This window comes from Biomphalaria glabrata, chromosome 7, assembly GCF_947242115.1.
Source record: "Biomphalaria glabrata chromosome 7, xgBioGlab47.1, whole genome shotgun sequence".
In the NCBI taxonomy this organism is placed as follows: domain Eukaryota; kingdom Metazoa; phylum Mollusca; class Gastropoda; family Planorbidae; genus Biomphalaria; species Biomphalaria glabrata.
The window spans coordinates 13034159-13049641 of record NC_074717.1 but is presented as its reverse complement, the minus strand read 5'-3'; the positions used below and the strand labels follow the sequence as shown (position 1 = coordinate 13049641).

General features: G+C 33.4%; 1 protein-coding gene across 6 annotated transcripts in view; it reads left to right on the top strand.

The window, feature by feature from the left end:
- Positions 1-15483, top strand: part of LOC106072324 (uncharacterized) — a 47375-nt gene that overhangs the window by 1236 nt on the left and 30656 nt on the right. For 4 of the 6 annotated variants that reach the window (XM_056034761.1, XM_056034764.1, XM_056034765.1 and 1 more), the window contains exons 2-13: positions 641-704; positions 1618-1761; positions 1890-1972; positions 2111-2158; positions 2853-2978; positions 3143-3198; positions 3898-4038; positions 6214-7255; positions 10483-10554; positions 12492-12555; positions 13104-13223; positions 14679-14870. In XM_056034761.1, coding sequence (XP_055890736.1) covers positions 641-704; positions 1618-1761; positions 1890-1972; positions 2111-2158; positions 2853-2978; positions 3143-3198; positions 3898-4038; positions 6214-7255; positions 10483-10554; positions 12492-12555; positions 13104-13223; positions 14679-14870 — 2152 coding nt within the window. The remainder of the gene's footprint in view (positions 1-640; positions 705-1617; positions 1762-1889; positions 1973-2110; positions 2159-2852; positions 2979-3142; positions 3199-3897; positions 4039-6213; positions 7256-10482; positions 10555-12491; positions 12556-13103; positions 13224-14678; positions 14871-15483) is intronic. The other 2 variants (XM_056034762.1, XM_056034763.1) reach the window with 2 other exon arrangements.

Below are 15483 nucleotides of genomic sequence, written 5' to 3'. Positions count from 1 at the left end.
TAAATATTACGTTTTTAAAAAATATGAATAACTATCATAAAAAATACTTTTATTTCAATTTTGGTCATAAATATTGTTTAGATCTAGTTCTAAAATGACTTTTCCACAGTGGGTAAATTTTTATTTTTAAATTCCATTATCCAAAATAAACTTTTATTTTCTTTTATCAATTTGTTTTACCTGTAAAGGGCCTGCATTCTCCTTTAATCCTTTACTAAATAGATCTATATCATTTTCTGATAACATGCAAAAAAGTTATTAAAGTTTAATCAGAACAGGGTAGTGAAATACATGAGCAAAAGGAATGATTCTGTTGGAATGTTGACAATAATTACAGAGAGAAAGAGTTAAGGATTGCAATTTCTATTGAACCATTACTAGATTATTTTCTCCAATTTTATTGTTTGTTTATTTAATTATGGTAATTGCTGAGCACACACTTTAATTATGTTCAGATTAAAATTTCCACATTACGGCCTTATTTGTGTGTGTGAGGAAAGAAATATTATTATTATTATTATTATTGTTATTTTTGTTTTGCAATTTACCCTTTTAAGACATGATAATCTGGCAAGTGGAATTAACAAATATATCAAAATGCACAAATAAAGCAAAATTTATTAAACTTTTTTTTTTTAAGGTGTACAAATACCAACCATCTAATCAAAATGGAAAAACACATAAAGAAGATACAAATATTGAAGGTTAGTATTTTACTTTTATTGTTTAATTATTATCCAATATTAATTTTTTTAAAAGAATTTCTGGAATTCCAATCAGTCATGCTAATTAAAAAATGATATGAATGCAGTCATGTTACTTTTATTTTGTAACCATCCTATGTCATATTAGCTCCAGGGGTTATAATTGATATATTGTTGTAGATCGGTCATTAACTTGTAGCACCAGATTACTAGTGAACAACTAAAGCAATGTAGGGGCGTATGATATTTTTAATTTTATAGAACTTGAAATAACTTAAATAAACAAAACTATTATTAACAATATAGACTATTTGACTTTGAGATAAAGTGAAATTAACTGATATTTAAACTGAGTCCTTACAGTCTAACATCTTAGAGTCATCTCTCCTTTTTAACATAGATTATGACAGGGCTGCTTATCTTGTATCATTCTACAAGACTAACAATAAATGCTTCCTTTCTTCGTCATCTCCTTGGAAATGCATACACACACACACACACACTCCATAACAAGTAAATACACATAAATACACATACTAAATCACTTGCCCTTACCATCAGTTACTTGGTATTCTAATTTCAGTGACTTGATTATGTCAGTTGTATGAAATATATTGTTTTATTAGCAGTTTGAAATCAGAACAGGTCAAGATTTTTTATGTTTGATACTCAACTGCAGAATAGAGAATAGGCAGCATTTAATGTTGTCTCCTAAGATTTAAGAATCATTTAGTCTTGATAGAGTTTTAAGCAATAACAAGTTTGTACTGATTAGATAAAATGCATAAAACTGTTTATGTTAATAAGGCATTACTACAATTATATTTTTAAAAAATGTATAAAAGTGTATAGTGTTTATATTATGTATTTATTCTTTGACTAGAAATACAATTAAAATTTTAAATTTCTACAGGTTATACATCCAGGCAATTTCTTAGTAAAAATATTGACCAATGAAGATGAAGATGCGGTTACTTTTTCCATGTTTGTCAGAGAAATGACCAGCTGTCTCAATGAACTGCAGAGTATTGGCATTACTTCTTACAGACCTGCTGAGGTACTTTGAATGCTGGTATCTCACTCATAAATTCATGTCAAATGGGAGCAAGATAATAACTTTGCTTTACTTACCTAGAATTGTTGTTTTTGACCAAACTGAATAGTACACTATAACTCTGATTTCAGAAAGACATATGTGCTGCATTGGGAGATGATGGAATCTGGTATAGAGTGAGACTAACTTCAAGAGTAACAGACCACAGCTTTATGTGAGCATCACACTATTCTAGCAATAGTGATGTTTTATTTCTAGAGTGGAATATCATAGAATAATAAAATTGCAGTTTTTTTTTTTTTTAAATCATTACATTTTTTTTTTTTAAGATTATTTTTTTTTTGTGTATCAGGTGCAGCAAGATAGATGACATTTCAGAGTTTCTCTGTAACTCACATAGGTAATTAAATTTGTTTATTCAATGATTTGGTTGATTGTGTGAGTATACTAGTATGGTGTGTGTTCGAAGGAGGAATATGGTCGATGGATTATAAGCTGTCCAACAGACTAAGTGATAGGTGAAGGTGGTTGGTGTTGAAGGTCTGTGCTTGGAGGGTTACACAATCATTTTCTTTTAACTAAAATTTATCATTTCCATCTTTTTGTATTTTTCTAAATGATCTCTTAAAACTCTTTTTTGTCCTATAAACTTTTACAGGGCAACTGATTTAAAAAAACAAAGAAATTTGCTTTTGCATTTTTCTTCTCTATGTTTCACTGTCCCATAAGGAAATAGAACAAAAGCAAGTAAATGCAATTTTTTTTTTACATTTAGAGAGTAAATGCTTACAAATAATTGTTACTCTGAAATTATGTGATCGAAAAAGAAGTTAGGAAATAGAGAATACTAATCAACAAACACATCTCTCCTTCATCGCTTGGCTCATACAGTCCCAGTAGGTATGATTAGCCCATTGAAGCATTTTCCAAAAATGTCCAGTTTAGGTGGGGGGATGAAAATAGTTAATTAAAGGCTCTCTTGGGGTGTCCCTAATTAAAGTGTTACCTCCACTGATATTATCCTATCATGTCATTTCAAACATCACATTGGTATCTCTTACAGTATTACCTTTAGGTTAATGGCTTCCTTTTAGGTTGATGACATTGCCACGCAAGTTTTTAGAATATCCACAACAAGTCCTTAAGTGCTGCCTTTGGGATGTTCATCCTATCACAATGACCATGGAGCTAGGGGAAAAGGGCTACCAAGCTAAGCAAAGGTTGTATTTCAAAGTAGTATGTTTTTTAGTGATTGTTTCAAGCTATCTTTTCGATGTATATTATAATCTTTAAATTAGAAAAGACATTGTTTTTCATATTGTTATTATTAAAGAAAATAATTAAAAATAAAGAACTTACAAAGTACTTGTCTCTCATTGTGTAGAGCCTGTGAAGAATGGGATGAGGCAGCCACCCACTTCATGATTGACCAGATTTCAAGTAGGTCATTTGTTATCTCTGGTGTGTTTCATGATATGCAGTAAAATATGAATTCATTATGCATATAAAATAAGGAAAAATGCTTAAAGTTTTGAATGTTCATTCAGAATTGAAGATTATTACATTCTAGTCCAAATCTTCTGTGGGACAGCATGCGATTTTGGTGTGCAAGGTTTGAACTTGAGGCTTAAGATATGACAGTCCAAAGAATATACCATACAACCACACTTTCAACATTTAGATCTCATATTGCTTAATATTGTGGGGAAAAATGTTTTGCTATCTACTTAGTGCCTGAATGGTTAAGTGCTTGGCTTCCAAACTTGGCGTCCTGGGTTCGGATCTCAGTGAAGATTGGGATTTTGAATTTTGGAATTTTTTAGGGCACCCCTGAGTCCACCCAGCTCTAATGGGTACCTGACTTTAGTTGGGGAAAGTAAAGGCAGTTGGTCATTGTGCTGGTCACATGACACCCTGCTCTTTAACTGTTGGCCTTAGAAACAGATGACCTTAATATCATCTGCCCTATAGATTGCAAGGTCTAAAAGGGAACTTTTTTATTTACTTTTATTTACTGTTATGACAAAATTAAGAACATGCTTTGGATATATCATAATTTCGAAAATTCTGATAACTTAACATATTTTGTGTCATATTATGAAGATATTGATTTTTCAATGGTATATTTAAAATGCACAGATAGCATCGGATGTCGAGCTGAGATTATGAAAGAAGATTGTGATTCAGTTTTACACCTGAAATTGTATTTCATCACCACTGATGAGGAAATATATTTTAACCAAAAATTGCTGGAGGAAGGCTATGCTATTTCTTTACCAGGTATATTGTGTTTTGTGTTTGCATGCTTTTAGCTTTAAAATGTCTGATGCTTTATTGTCACATTCTTCCCCATTAGTGTTTCCAAAACAAAAAAAAAATCAAAGAAAAGGAAACAGCAGTGAAACTCTTCTATAAGTCCATCATAGAAACAGGAAAAGTGTTTATTTAATGTTGTTTATGCAGCTCTATATTCAATCATGGAAGAATGAATGTATAGCAGAGACCTTGATCTCAGAGTACAATACAAAATGTATTCCTATTGAATTAATTGATCTAACAAAAATTCAACCTTACTACAGCCAAGTCACATTGAAATATCAACAAGTTCACCTATCTTATCTTTTATTATACAGATGTTACTTCAAAACAGAAGAGTATTACATCCTACGCGACATGCATCTAGTCATGCATGCCAACCAATAACCTAAGCTCTGCCAAGTCACCTCTTTAAATACATTATACCAGACCAACACTTATAAATCTATGATCAGTGTAGGCCTATAAAGAATCTATTCATGGCTGTAGAGTGGTAAAGCACTTGACTTCTGAACTGAGGGGTATTGGTTTCAAATCCTGATGAAGACTGGGATTTCAAAGTTCAGAATTTGTTTAGGGTGCCACCCAACTCTAATAGGTACTTGACATTAGTTGAGGAAAAGTAAAGATGGTTTGTCTCAGTGTTAGGTACATGACACCCTTGTTTACTATGGACCACAATAGAGATGACCATTGTCTGCTCTATAGATTGCAAGGTCTGAAAAGGGTACTTTACTCTTTTTGTTTTAATAATAGGTAAAACCAATGTGCAGTATTGGAGTGCTTCTGTTGTCATTTTTTAGTTTGTGTCATTTAAGGGTAATAATGCAGTACTCTTCATTCTTTTTTCAATTTTATAATTTTACAAAGCTTATATCAGCTCACTCAACATGTCTTTCTTCTGTCTGTCTGGTAAAAAGTTTGTACACACCCATTCTTGGCTGAAGTTGAAACTTTGCACAATTATTCATTGGCATAAGACAAGACATGAATCAATACATTTTTTTTACCAATTTGTCAATTAATTATTGATAAGGAAAATAACTTCTACATTGTTGAGAGATACTGTTGTAAGTGCAGATTATACAATAAACATGCATATATGTAACCCTGCCAGACCAAGTAAAATAAAGGACCTTTGGGCCACAAGGTCTTCATCAGCTACAAAACAAACAAAAAAAAAAGACAAACAATTAACACAAAATAGTCTTAAGTTAACTTATCTGTCCGATGTTGTTCTCTATCGAGGCAGAAAAGAAATGAGCTACGCTGGTGTAAAAGCGCGGGAAATCAGAAGGGGACAGAGATGTCAGGCAAAGATGAATGGGAAAGGGGGTAGCGTTACTGCCCATTGCATATTAAATAAAAGTGTGTTGGTTGAACCCGTGAGGTTGGGTGGTGCCTGACATGTAGATAAGTTTGTTTTCGATCTGCAGACTGGTGTTTTTGTCATTGCATTGTTGTATAGCAGTGACTAGGAGATCAGTGGTGCCCCTATGACATGTGTTATTAAAATGAATAGAGACGGGCTTAGTTGCAAAATTTGGAATGTTTCTAAGGTGTTAATGGAGTCATGTTGTAAGGTCCAGCCTGTGTTTCCAATATAGACCATCTGACACCTTGAGCATATTATAGCATATATGACTCTTCTACTATTGCAGTTAAATTTTGCCAATGATCTTGATGGTCATTTTAGGACAGGTGATGGTGGGGTGGCGAGCGTGATTTTGCAGGTCTGACAGTTACATCACTTACATGGTCAAGTGCCAGGTTCACTCAAAATATGGGGGATGAAATGACATGCAGATTAGCTTTGTTTTTTGTTTTGTTTTTTTGAAGGATTTTTTATATTTTGCTTGTTTATTTTTGTATTTGGGAACTATCTTGTTTCATCAATATTTTTTAGAGGACTTGTTTTATAAATACGTTTATTGAACTAACTTATTTTGTGTGTATGCTTAATGGACAAAATAGTCATTTACACAAGTATTTTCACTTTGACTTTACATCCACTGTCCTGTTTACATAACTAACTTGTTAACTTATTGTGTAAATTGTCTGGTGTACTTTTATTAACTCAAGTATTGTCACTTTCAGATGAAAGCTATTTTTGTTTCTTTTTTTTTTTTATCTAACCAGATCCCTCGATTACTTTTACAGATCTACCTCCTCTTATTTCTGAAAGTGCTGAGACCCAGCAGCCATTGGATAGATACCAAAAGTTACTAAACAGAAATAATAGCAGCAGTGGTCAAAGAGACAATTGTGAAAGAGTAGTTATGGATACTTTTAGGACTTTTGGTAATTCTCCTGAGTCTAGCATTAAATGTACTAGTACTCCAAGAAAGTTTGACATTTCACCTCAACTACCAGGTTCAGTCAGGATTCAATCTTTGCTTGACATTGGCTCACCACCTGCCCTAGTTCGCTGTGAACTGAGTCCCCAACATAAAGTCAGTGTTAATGGACATTTTTCAACCGATAAACAGGTGGCTGGTAAGGGTAGGGGCTTGGCCAGTATTTTCTCAGAGAAAACTTTGGATTCCCCTAGTTATGGTCAAAGTCGATCAACTTTTGTGGCCAGGCCTGTGTCTCCCCAGCAGCAGTTTGACAAAGGCCTTAATTTCCTATCAGAAGGAGAGAGTTTTATCACATCTAATGGACATGATAAAAGGGACTTACTGGCCTGTGATCATGACAGGTCATTGCTAAATCCCTCCCATCCAGAGCTTCAATTTGATACAAAACATATCTTGCAGTCATCAGTCAGTTCTAGCTCATCTGGCGAGAAGAGTTTGACAAACATACATTCCTCTAGCATGAGTCAGCAAAGATCAAATTTTGCGCCAAAACTGACTTCTTCAGAGATGCAGTTTGGGGACAGATGTACTCTGAACTCCTCAGAAAAGAGCTCCAGCTTGTCCAATGATCAGAGTGTAATTAACTTGAAGGTCTCTGATCCTAATTACTGCAAATCTTGGGTTGAGTCCAGTCCTATACCTGAAAGTCCTTCATTGGATCAGACTCAGAGACTTCAGGCATGCTCACCCAGCAGTAGTTCTAGCTCATCCTATCTTCTGAGCACTACAGATACTCAATACAAATCTCAGGGAGCTCGACCCAAACAGCCAAAAAGCTCAAGTAACAGATTATTGGAAATGCTGGTAAAGAAACATAATGGGTAAGCCTGTTTATAATCATGTAGATCAAAGTTTTTTGCAGCTGGTAAAATAAAATGAGGCATTTACAAGAAGAGAGCAGTTTTTTTTACTTAAATATGTAGAGATCAGATTTTGCAGAACCCTCCTAGAAATTTATATTAGGATTAAAAACATTCTGAGGTCTAATGAACTTTAAGCATTTAGCTTCATCATTACCTAGTGCTCAGGAAATGTTCTTAATAATTCTAAAAAAATATTTTAAAATGCACATTTTTCAAAAGGTTTACTTGTGAGGATTAGAAATGATGGCTGAAAAGTATTTGTCTAGCTTATAAAATGTTGGATGAAATTTTGGGATGGCCACACCACCTCTTCAAATTATCAGCTAAACTTCTTATTGTTGACCCTAACGAGTTTAAACATATTCTTTCTAGAATTTAAGAAGCTTCAAGGCAGTTGCAACAAGATAGATTCCAGGAAACAAGTTTTTTGTTTATATTCATTTTTTTTTGTTCCATTATTAAATACAAATACATGTAAAAAAGAAATACTTTCATTAAAAAAATCTTGTGACCAAAATACAAACGTAATATACAAAGATTTGAATGAAGTGAACATTTTTTGTATAATTGAATTTATTGGAAAGAGGTTTTGTTTTGTTTTTGTTTTTTTTATATCTAATTAAATTAGAAAATCATCAAATTAAGAAAGTATGATGTCTCATATACAGAAGAAGTATCCATCTTTATTTATTTATAAATGTTTTACACCCTGAATGTTTATAGCACTGTTTCTAAACAATGATTGCATTGCTTCCAAAAAACTACATTTTATCAGTAATGGGCATACAATTTTACGAATTTCAGAAATTTCATCGGAGTCATTTTTTTTTTAAATCCTATTTTCCCTACAGATATTTCTCTGACAAAAAAAAAAGATTGTTTAAGGGACTTTTTTTGTTTTAATGAAACAAAAAATCGATATTATTATATTTCCATTTTCAGAATAATGCAAATGGGCAGATCCAATATTGGTCTCTTTACATAAATCTAGATCTAAAACTATTGTTTTAAAAACCTAGTGTGGCAGTGACCTAGACTAAGGCCAACCTGCATTAATTGGAGGCTTTAGGTGAAGTGAATTAGATGGCCCCAAATGAAATAGAAAAATAAAACGACAAAAAAAAAATATGCAGTGAGTGAGCATCTACAAAAAAAAATATATTCATCTAGCATGATTCACGTAGCATTCCTTATGGCATCTTGAATCACTGTAGAGACTTAGAGCTAAGCTAGCAAATGAGTCTTAGGAGTTCTGCTATGTTTTTCTCTAAATTTTTTTTTTTTAGTCCTGTGCAAGGCCCCCCACCAATTGGAGGGTTTAGGCAGCTGCCTAATTGGCTATGCCTAAGGCCGGCTCTGTCTAGAGGTCTACTTCTTGCAAACTTCTTGTGTCTGCCAGGTTTGCTAGCACAAGAATGTGTGTCACACTGGTTATAGTACCAGTAAAACATTAATCTATTATTGAATGTTCACACTGCCTGGACCAGATATAATAAGCTAGATGCTAAGAAGAAAAGCTGTTCTTCTCTAAATGTACAAACACTAGTGCCTATCAGGCATTTTGTGGGTATGTGTGCATTAAAGCTTATGTAGTGTAATTAGTTTGTAACATTATTTAAAGAAAATAATTAACATAGTTAATTTCTATATAATTTTGAAAGAATTCCACAACTTCTTATTTAGGCCGCCACAACATAGCAGTTTGCAAACGCGGATGTAGAAAATGTCCTAAAATGTGCATGTCTGTTTCCATCACTATTGTATATAATTTTAACATAATTGTCATCATTGTTAAGCAGTGATTTTTAGTTTTTTTTTGTGGTCACAGGGCTATGTTAGGGAAACAAAAAGTGACCCATTGCATTGTAAGAAAGTTTCAAAATCTTCCTACCTTGAGTGTCCTGTGAACTGGTTTCAACAGCTTTACAATAGTATACAGTGGAGCATTGATTATCCAAATTAATTGGGAACAGGGTCTTTCCAGATACTTGATTGTCTGGTTAACCAAATGCGGAACATTATAAACAGTCCATTGCATCAACCATGTAAAGAACATTTGTTTGGAAACATAAAATATAATAAACTACATATATACAGGGGAATCAGTCGACTAGTTCAAGCATGTGTTTCAGAAACACTGGCTACAATACAGCCAGAATGTACCAAGATCAGGAAGCAATGCAATAGACAAATTCGCACATCAGCAATAGCACTTAGATACCATACTGTACTACAAAAAATAAACATAAAAGACAGTCTGGATATTTGACATTCTGGAGGACTGATGTCCAGATGCAGAAGATTCTATTGTAAATGTTTTTACACGCAACAAAAAAAAATTTTTAAATAAAATACAAAATGCACATTTAATGATAAATATTTTAGTTTACACTCTAACCATGCAGGGTTAACTCCTTCTCTCCTAGCTGATGATACCAGCGTTGATTCCACAAGAATGTGGTAAATAATTACTTGGCTGCCAAATCAAAAGTCAGAGGTCACCATTCAGAGCAAAGCTCTAAAACACAAGCTGTAGTCTTAATTAAGTTAGACTTGAACTTAGTTCCTACTGCGCTGTTTGGCACATAAAGTGGCAAGCTCTGTCCACAGAGATTGGTCACAATCAACTTACACAGCCTTTTCCTAATTAGTGCTTCTATAGGGACACTTGTGGACATCTCATGAGAAACATAAAGGTGGTTGGTCATTTTGCTGGCCACACATCACCTTAATAAAACATTAATTGCAATAACAAGTAAAACCCTCTCTTATGGTGGGAATTGATCAATTAATATTTTTCTATATATTTTATAAGTATTTTCTTATAGCATCACAAAGTTAGATGATACATGAGTTGTTTTTCTTTATTTTTCATATTGTTACAAAATGTCATGTGTTTATCCTCTTTTCTTTATTTCTGTATACCCGCACACTAACATCTGATTATATTTATATTTAGGAATATGGTTATGGTTCAGGGTTAGTATTGTGTGTCCTATGAATATCTCTTTTTTTTTTTTTCCTGCAATCTAATTTGTGAAGAGAGAAATTCCTTGTACAAGTCCTTTCTAAAAAGCAATAAGCACTTTCAAAGCAGTTTGTATTTGTTAACTAAGAGTTATTTGTGCTGAATGTCTTAAGACTAGGCCTGGAGATCAGCACTTTGTGATTGTGTTTTTTTTTAGAAATGATCAGACGCCATCGTTGAATAGCTCTTGTGAAAGGGAAGACCTTTTGAAAGGAATATTGGAAACGGGGTAAGTCTTACCAATACTTTTCTTCACAGTGGTGGCTGTCTGTTGAAGCTTTTGTCTTGTTTAAAATCTCAGTAATCATGTAATCATTAACAGAAGGACAATTTTGTGTGTAGCTGTGAAGTAGATTAGATCATTTCTATGAGGCTGTGGTGTGGCCAGCAGAGAATCCCACTTTTATCGTTACCACAAGTAGACTATGGATTTTCTATTAATCTATTAATAGATTAGTCCAGATTTATTGGGTTGAAAAATAAAATAAAAAAAAATTCCTGTCTGCAGTGATTTTCTGAAAATTCTACTAGCACTAAGGCTGTCAGAATTTGAAGAAACTCTATCACGGTAGCTGTTAAATTTTAATATTTGGATAAAAGATTGAGCAGCTTTGTTTTGTTTCTTTATGATAATTATGACAGAAAAGATGCAGCATTATATAAAAAAGATTATCTTGCAGATATATGTATTAATGTAACATTTTATGTAGGCTTCTAAAATGATGTCCAGCAATTATAACCTTTGTGAAATTATTTACCTTTTAGTTGAGTCACTTTATCCCCAGTAACTTAATCCTCAACACATAATTCCTGACATTTATTCCACAGACATATATAATTTCATTATTATTATTTTTTTTTTTACAAGAATCATTTTTACACTCACATCTGTAACAGTCCTATCAGCTTTTATATATTTATAAGCTTACTGTTTGTGATCAATAAGCTAATGCACTTGAGTAGATAAAAAGATTCTGTAGAGGTTTTATGATTGTCATTGGCTAATGCAGCATAATGTCTGTTCGCCCAGCACCACCACCTGCTTTAAGCGAGTGCAGCTGTTCTCATATGTTTACATGGGAATGTCCATTACTCAAGAGATGGTATGAGTAGGTGTGACATGAGAAGAATCGCAGCCATGATACTACTCCTTGGGGTCTATTCATCTATGTCTGGTTGTCCTCAACAGATTTTCATAACTGTTTCAAACTGCAGCTTTCTTTGCCTCATTGTAGTAGCAGCACCTAAAGAATAGACATTAATATGTTTTGCTTTTTTTTTGTTTTAGTTTTAATTATTACCTGCATGTATTGTAGCACCTCAGACAATAGCCCAAATATATTTAAATATATATATATATTTATAAATATTCATATAAACTCAGCATGACTTAAAAAAAATATAATATATATATATATATATATACATATGCAAAGTAGCCATGACTCATTCCGCTTGCTTTTTTTGTACATTCTAAAGCTTTTTTTTTTTTTTTATGCATCCCCAATTATACTGTAAGGAAGTATATGACTTCATTTATCTATAAAGATTTTTTAAAATTGTGGGATGTGAGGCTGCGAAGCAAATACCACTTGGCTACGTATGAAAGGGGGCTCAGGTTTGAAACCTAACTTAAGCTAAGTTATGTTTGCTGATCATCTAATGGAAGCATGGACAATGTCCCCCCTCACTGGTCCTCAAAAGAGATTGGACCATAGTGCACTGAGCATGCTGTAAGCATGGGGAAAAAAAGATGGGCAAATTTTTTACAAAATTTAAAACCTTACCCTAAGTTTTGTCTTTGAAATTTTACTCAACCTTTTTTTTTTTGGCTTAAACTGAGGATAGCATTCCAATGTGTTCTTTATAAAATAAGTACCTTGCAGTTTATGTTTATAAACTAAGTACTTCAGAACATTACCTCAATGGTGAGTCTCATAAGCAGTTTTAAAGCCTTTACTATTAGGTTCATTCTTAAAAAGAATTTTAATTTAGCCTTTAAATACCAAACAATGTAATATAATCTAGGTTTTTAAATATTGAACTTTTACCTTAAATTCTGGGTTTAATATTAGACTAGTCTTAAGACTTGAGCATAGTTGTGCATACCAGTACTGGCTAGAGTTGATTTATCCCTCCCAGACTTGAGTGTTTCTTTGTTTTTAGTCCACAGGTAAGCAGCTCTTCTTCTCCAAGTAAAGAGTACCCTGAACAAAGTGTGGACCTAATGGCAAGTCCTTTGATTTAAATTAAGTAGAAAGTTCATGGAGAAAGCAATAATACATTTGATATTACCTCATATCCTCTTAACTCAATTAGTGACTACCTGGTTGTGTGGTATGCCTTGATGGAACCCTGCCCAACCCCTTCTCTCTCTGCCCTGTGGGAGGTTTAGGCTAGTAATAATTTTCAATTCTGTAAAACAAATATAAACAAACATCATTGCCATAGCTTTATAAAATATTTTGTTTGAAGGTTTCCCATCATATTTTACATATTGATACTCCGTTCAATTAGCTTTTAACTTTTGTATGTCCACCGATGAACAAATTTGTCCAAAATTACTTGTTTTTTTTTTCCCCCACATTCACCTCTTTTTTTAACTTTGTAATCTTATTTTTACTGTCAAAAACACATTTACTATTTGTTGTTTTTTTAAAAATTAGAATATGCAAGTGTAGTGCTTTGGAAACCAACCATCAGAACCTAACATTTTTTCAAAATGACTTATGTCTTTCAATGTGGTAATGTTTCTCTCATTGGTTTCTTTTTTCACAGACTGTACGCCAAGATCAGCCCATCTCACGTCCATTCCTAGGAGTTGTTGCTCATGGCATTGGTTTAGTTCCCATGGCAATAGATTTAGCAGATTCTCATTTCCACGAAGATGTCAAGAAAGTAATGTAACATATTCTTTATGGTTACAAAATTAAACTTGTGTCTTCACTTTCTATGCAGATATAAGAATTTAATTGAAGTCATTCTTTGGTGAGAGGCATTGTGGCTAAGTGGTACAGCGCTTGGCTTATGAACCGAGGTCTCACAGGTTGAATCTGGAATTTTTAATTTTGGATTTTTAGGATGCCCCTGCCTTCCCCCAGCTCCCGCCATTCTGCGGGAGGTTTGAAATCTGACTTCCCCCAGCTCCTGCCATCCCCCGGGAGGTTTGAAATCTGACTTTCCCCAGCTCCTGCCATCCTCCGGGAGGTTTGAAATCTGACTTCCCCCAGCTCCTGCCATCCTCTGGGAGTTTTGAAATCTGACTTCCCCCAGCTCCTGCCATCCTCTGGGAGTTTTGAAATCTGACTTCCCCAAGCTCCTGCCATCCTCTGGGAGTTTTGAAATCTGACTTCCCCCAGCTCCTGCCATCCTGCGAGAAGTTTGAACTAGTCTGTAATACATCTGAAAAATAAATAAAAAAACTAAGAAATAACCTGCCTTTCAATCAGGCATGCAGTAGAAATGTTATGACAAATTAGTACACAATCATGTATAACTTTTTTAAAAATTTATTGGCAAGTAACAATTTTCATGTTATTTTTTAAATCTCATAAACACTTCATTAATTTTAATCAGAACAATTAAGCTTTTTTTTTCTAAAAGTTTATTTTGGTATTCTGGCAGTCATTTGCTAGATTACAAACATAATCTTAATTGAGAAGGATTTAGTTTTTCAATACCAAACCTCTGGGAAAAACAAAAGTGGTTGGTTACTGTATAAGCGATGTCATCTTTTTAAACTGTTGTCAGTAAAACTTGATGCACTTTTTACAAAGCCTATATCAACTCACTCTGTTTGTACACGTTATTTCTCCCACACCCAATCTTGGATCAAACTTAAATTTTGCACTATTATTTCTTTTACCTGACAACACAAAAATCAATTTTAAAAATTTACAAATTAGTTAATTGACTATTGGCAATAAATTATTTTGTTTGGTGTATCGAACAAGGGAAAGAAACTGCGATTGACTAAAGTGGTAGTATAAGCTGAAATAGTCCCCTTTATAGGTTGTTGTCTGAGTCTTGCTGAACACAAACCTGAAAAATAGGTCGAGACTATAGAAACAATAGATAACTATACAATCTTCCATGATCATAAGCTTTCCACTAGTAGAGTGGTTACTGTGTTGACTTGAGAAGCCTGAGAAGGTTTGAGCCATGAGTTTGAATTCATGTCCTTTCCCCTTTTTTTTTAAAAAAGTTTTATAAATCTTTTTTTATTGTTAGTCTAGATCTGCTACAAATTAAATTACGTGACTGATTAAAACTAATTGATACAACTATGCTTATATAAGCTTTGTTTAAAAAAAAGTATTTTAAAAATATTTTCTTGTCTTAATGTTTGTTTAGGTGTTGATAGAAAATTTTGATCTCAATACTGCTACTGGTATTATGCCCTTTGTGTGGAAAGCCTCCCTTGGCCTCCGCCATGTTGTGGGTGTGTCTCCAAGTTGGATGGAGATGTGCTTGTCTTACTTACCTGGACTCTTGACTAAACTTTTGGATCCGTTGGACTACAAAGACTTGCCTCCTGGTATAGGGGTGAGTGCAGTATCACTTTTTATCATGAATTGTTTTGGGTAATAATATTTAATAATATAATAACATTTGGTTTACAAAATTATTTTTAAGAGGTTAAAAAAATTGTTCAGTTGAAATTTTTAAAATCTATAAATAGATCAGTTTATACATTTTCCCCAATAATCAACTTATCTTGAATAAAGAGTAGGAGAATCGAAACAGGATCACAATGGCTATTGGGCCCCACAATGACCTGCTGACCACTGTAATAAAAAATGCAAACTAAATCTTTATGGCCTTATCAGGGCTCACAAAGATCTTCCTTCAGGGAACTGTATCAGAAAAAAGAAGAAGAGGCGATGGGAAGATAAAAAAAATGAATGGGCTTGTCATTGAAAGAGATTTATTCAAGGCACAATACAAATAGTATTGGAGACAGATGGTTGACAGATCATCTGTGGTGAAAGTCCATTTTCACCAAACTCTAATTAGGCACAGCAGCTTCTTTTGGTCTATTGAAAACAAACTTTTTTTTCTTTTCTGAAATATTTATGCAAACTTTTTACAAGAATGTAAACAAAAAAAAAGGAAGTCTTATATAGTATATACATATATATTACTGTATAGGACACCT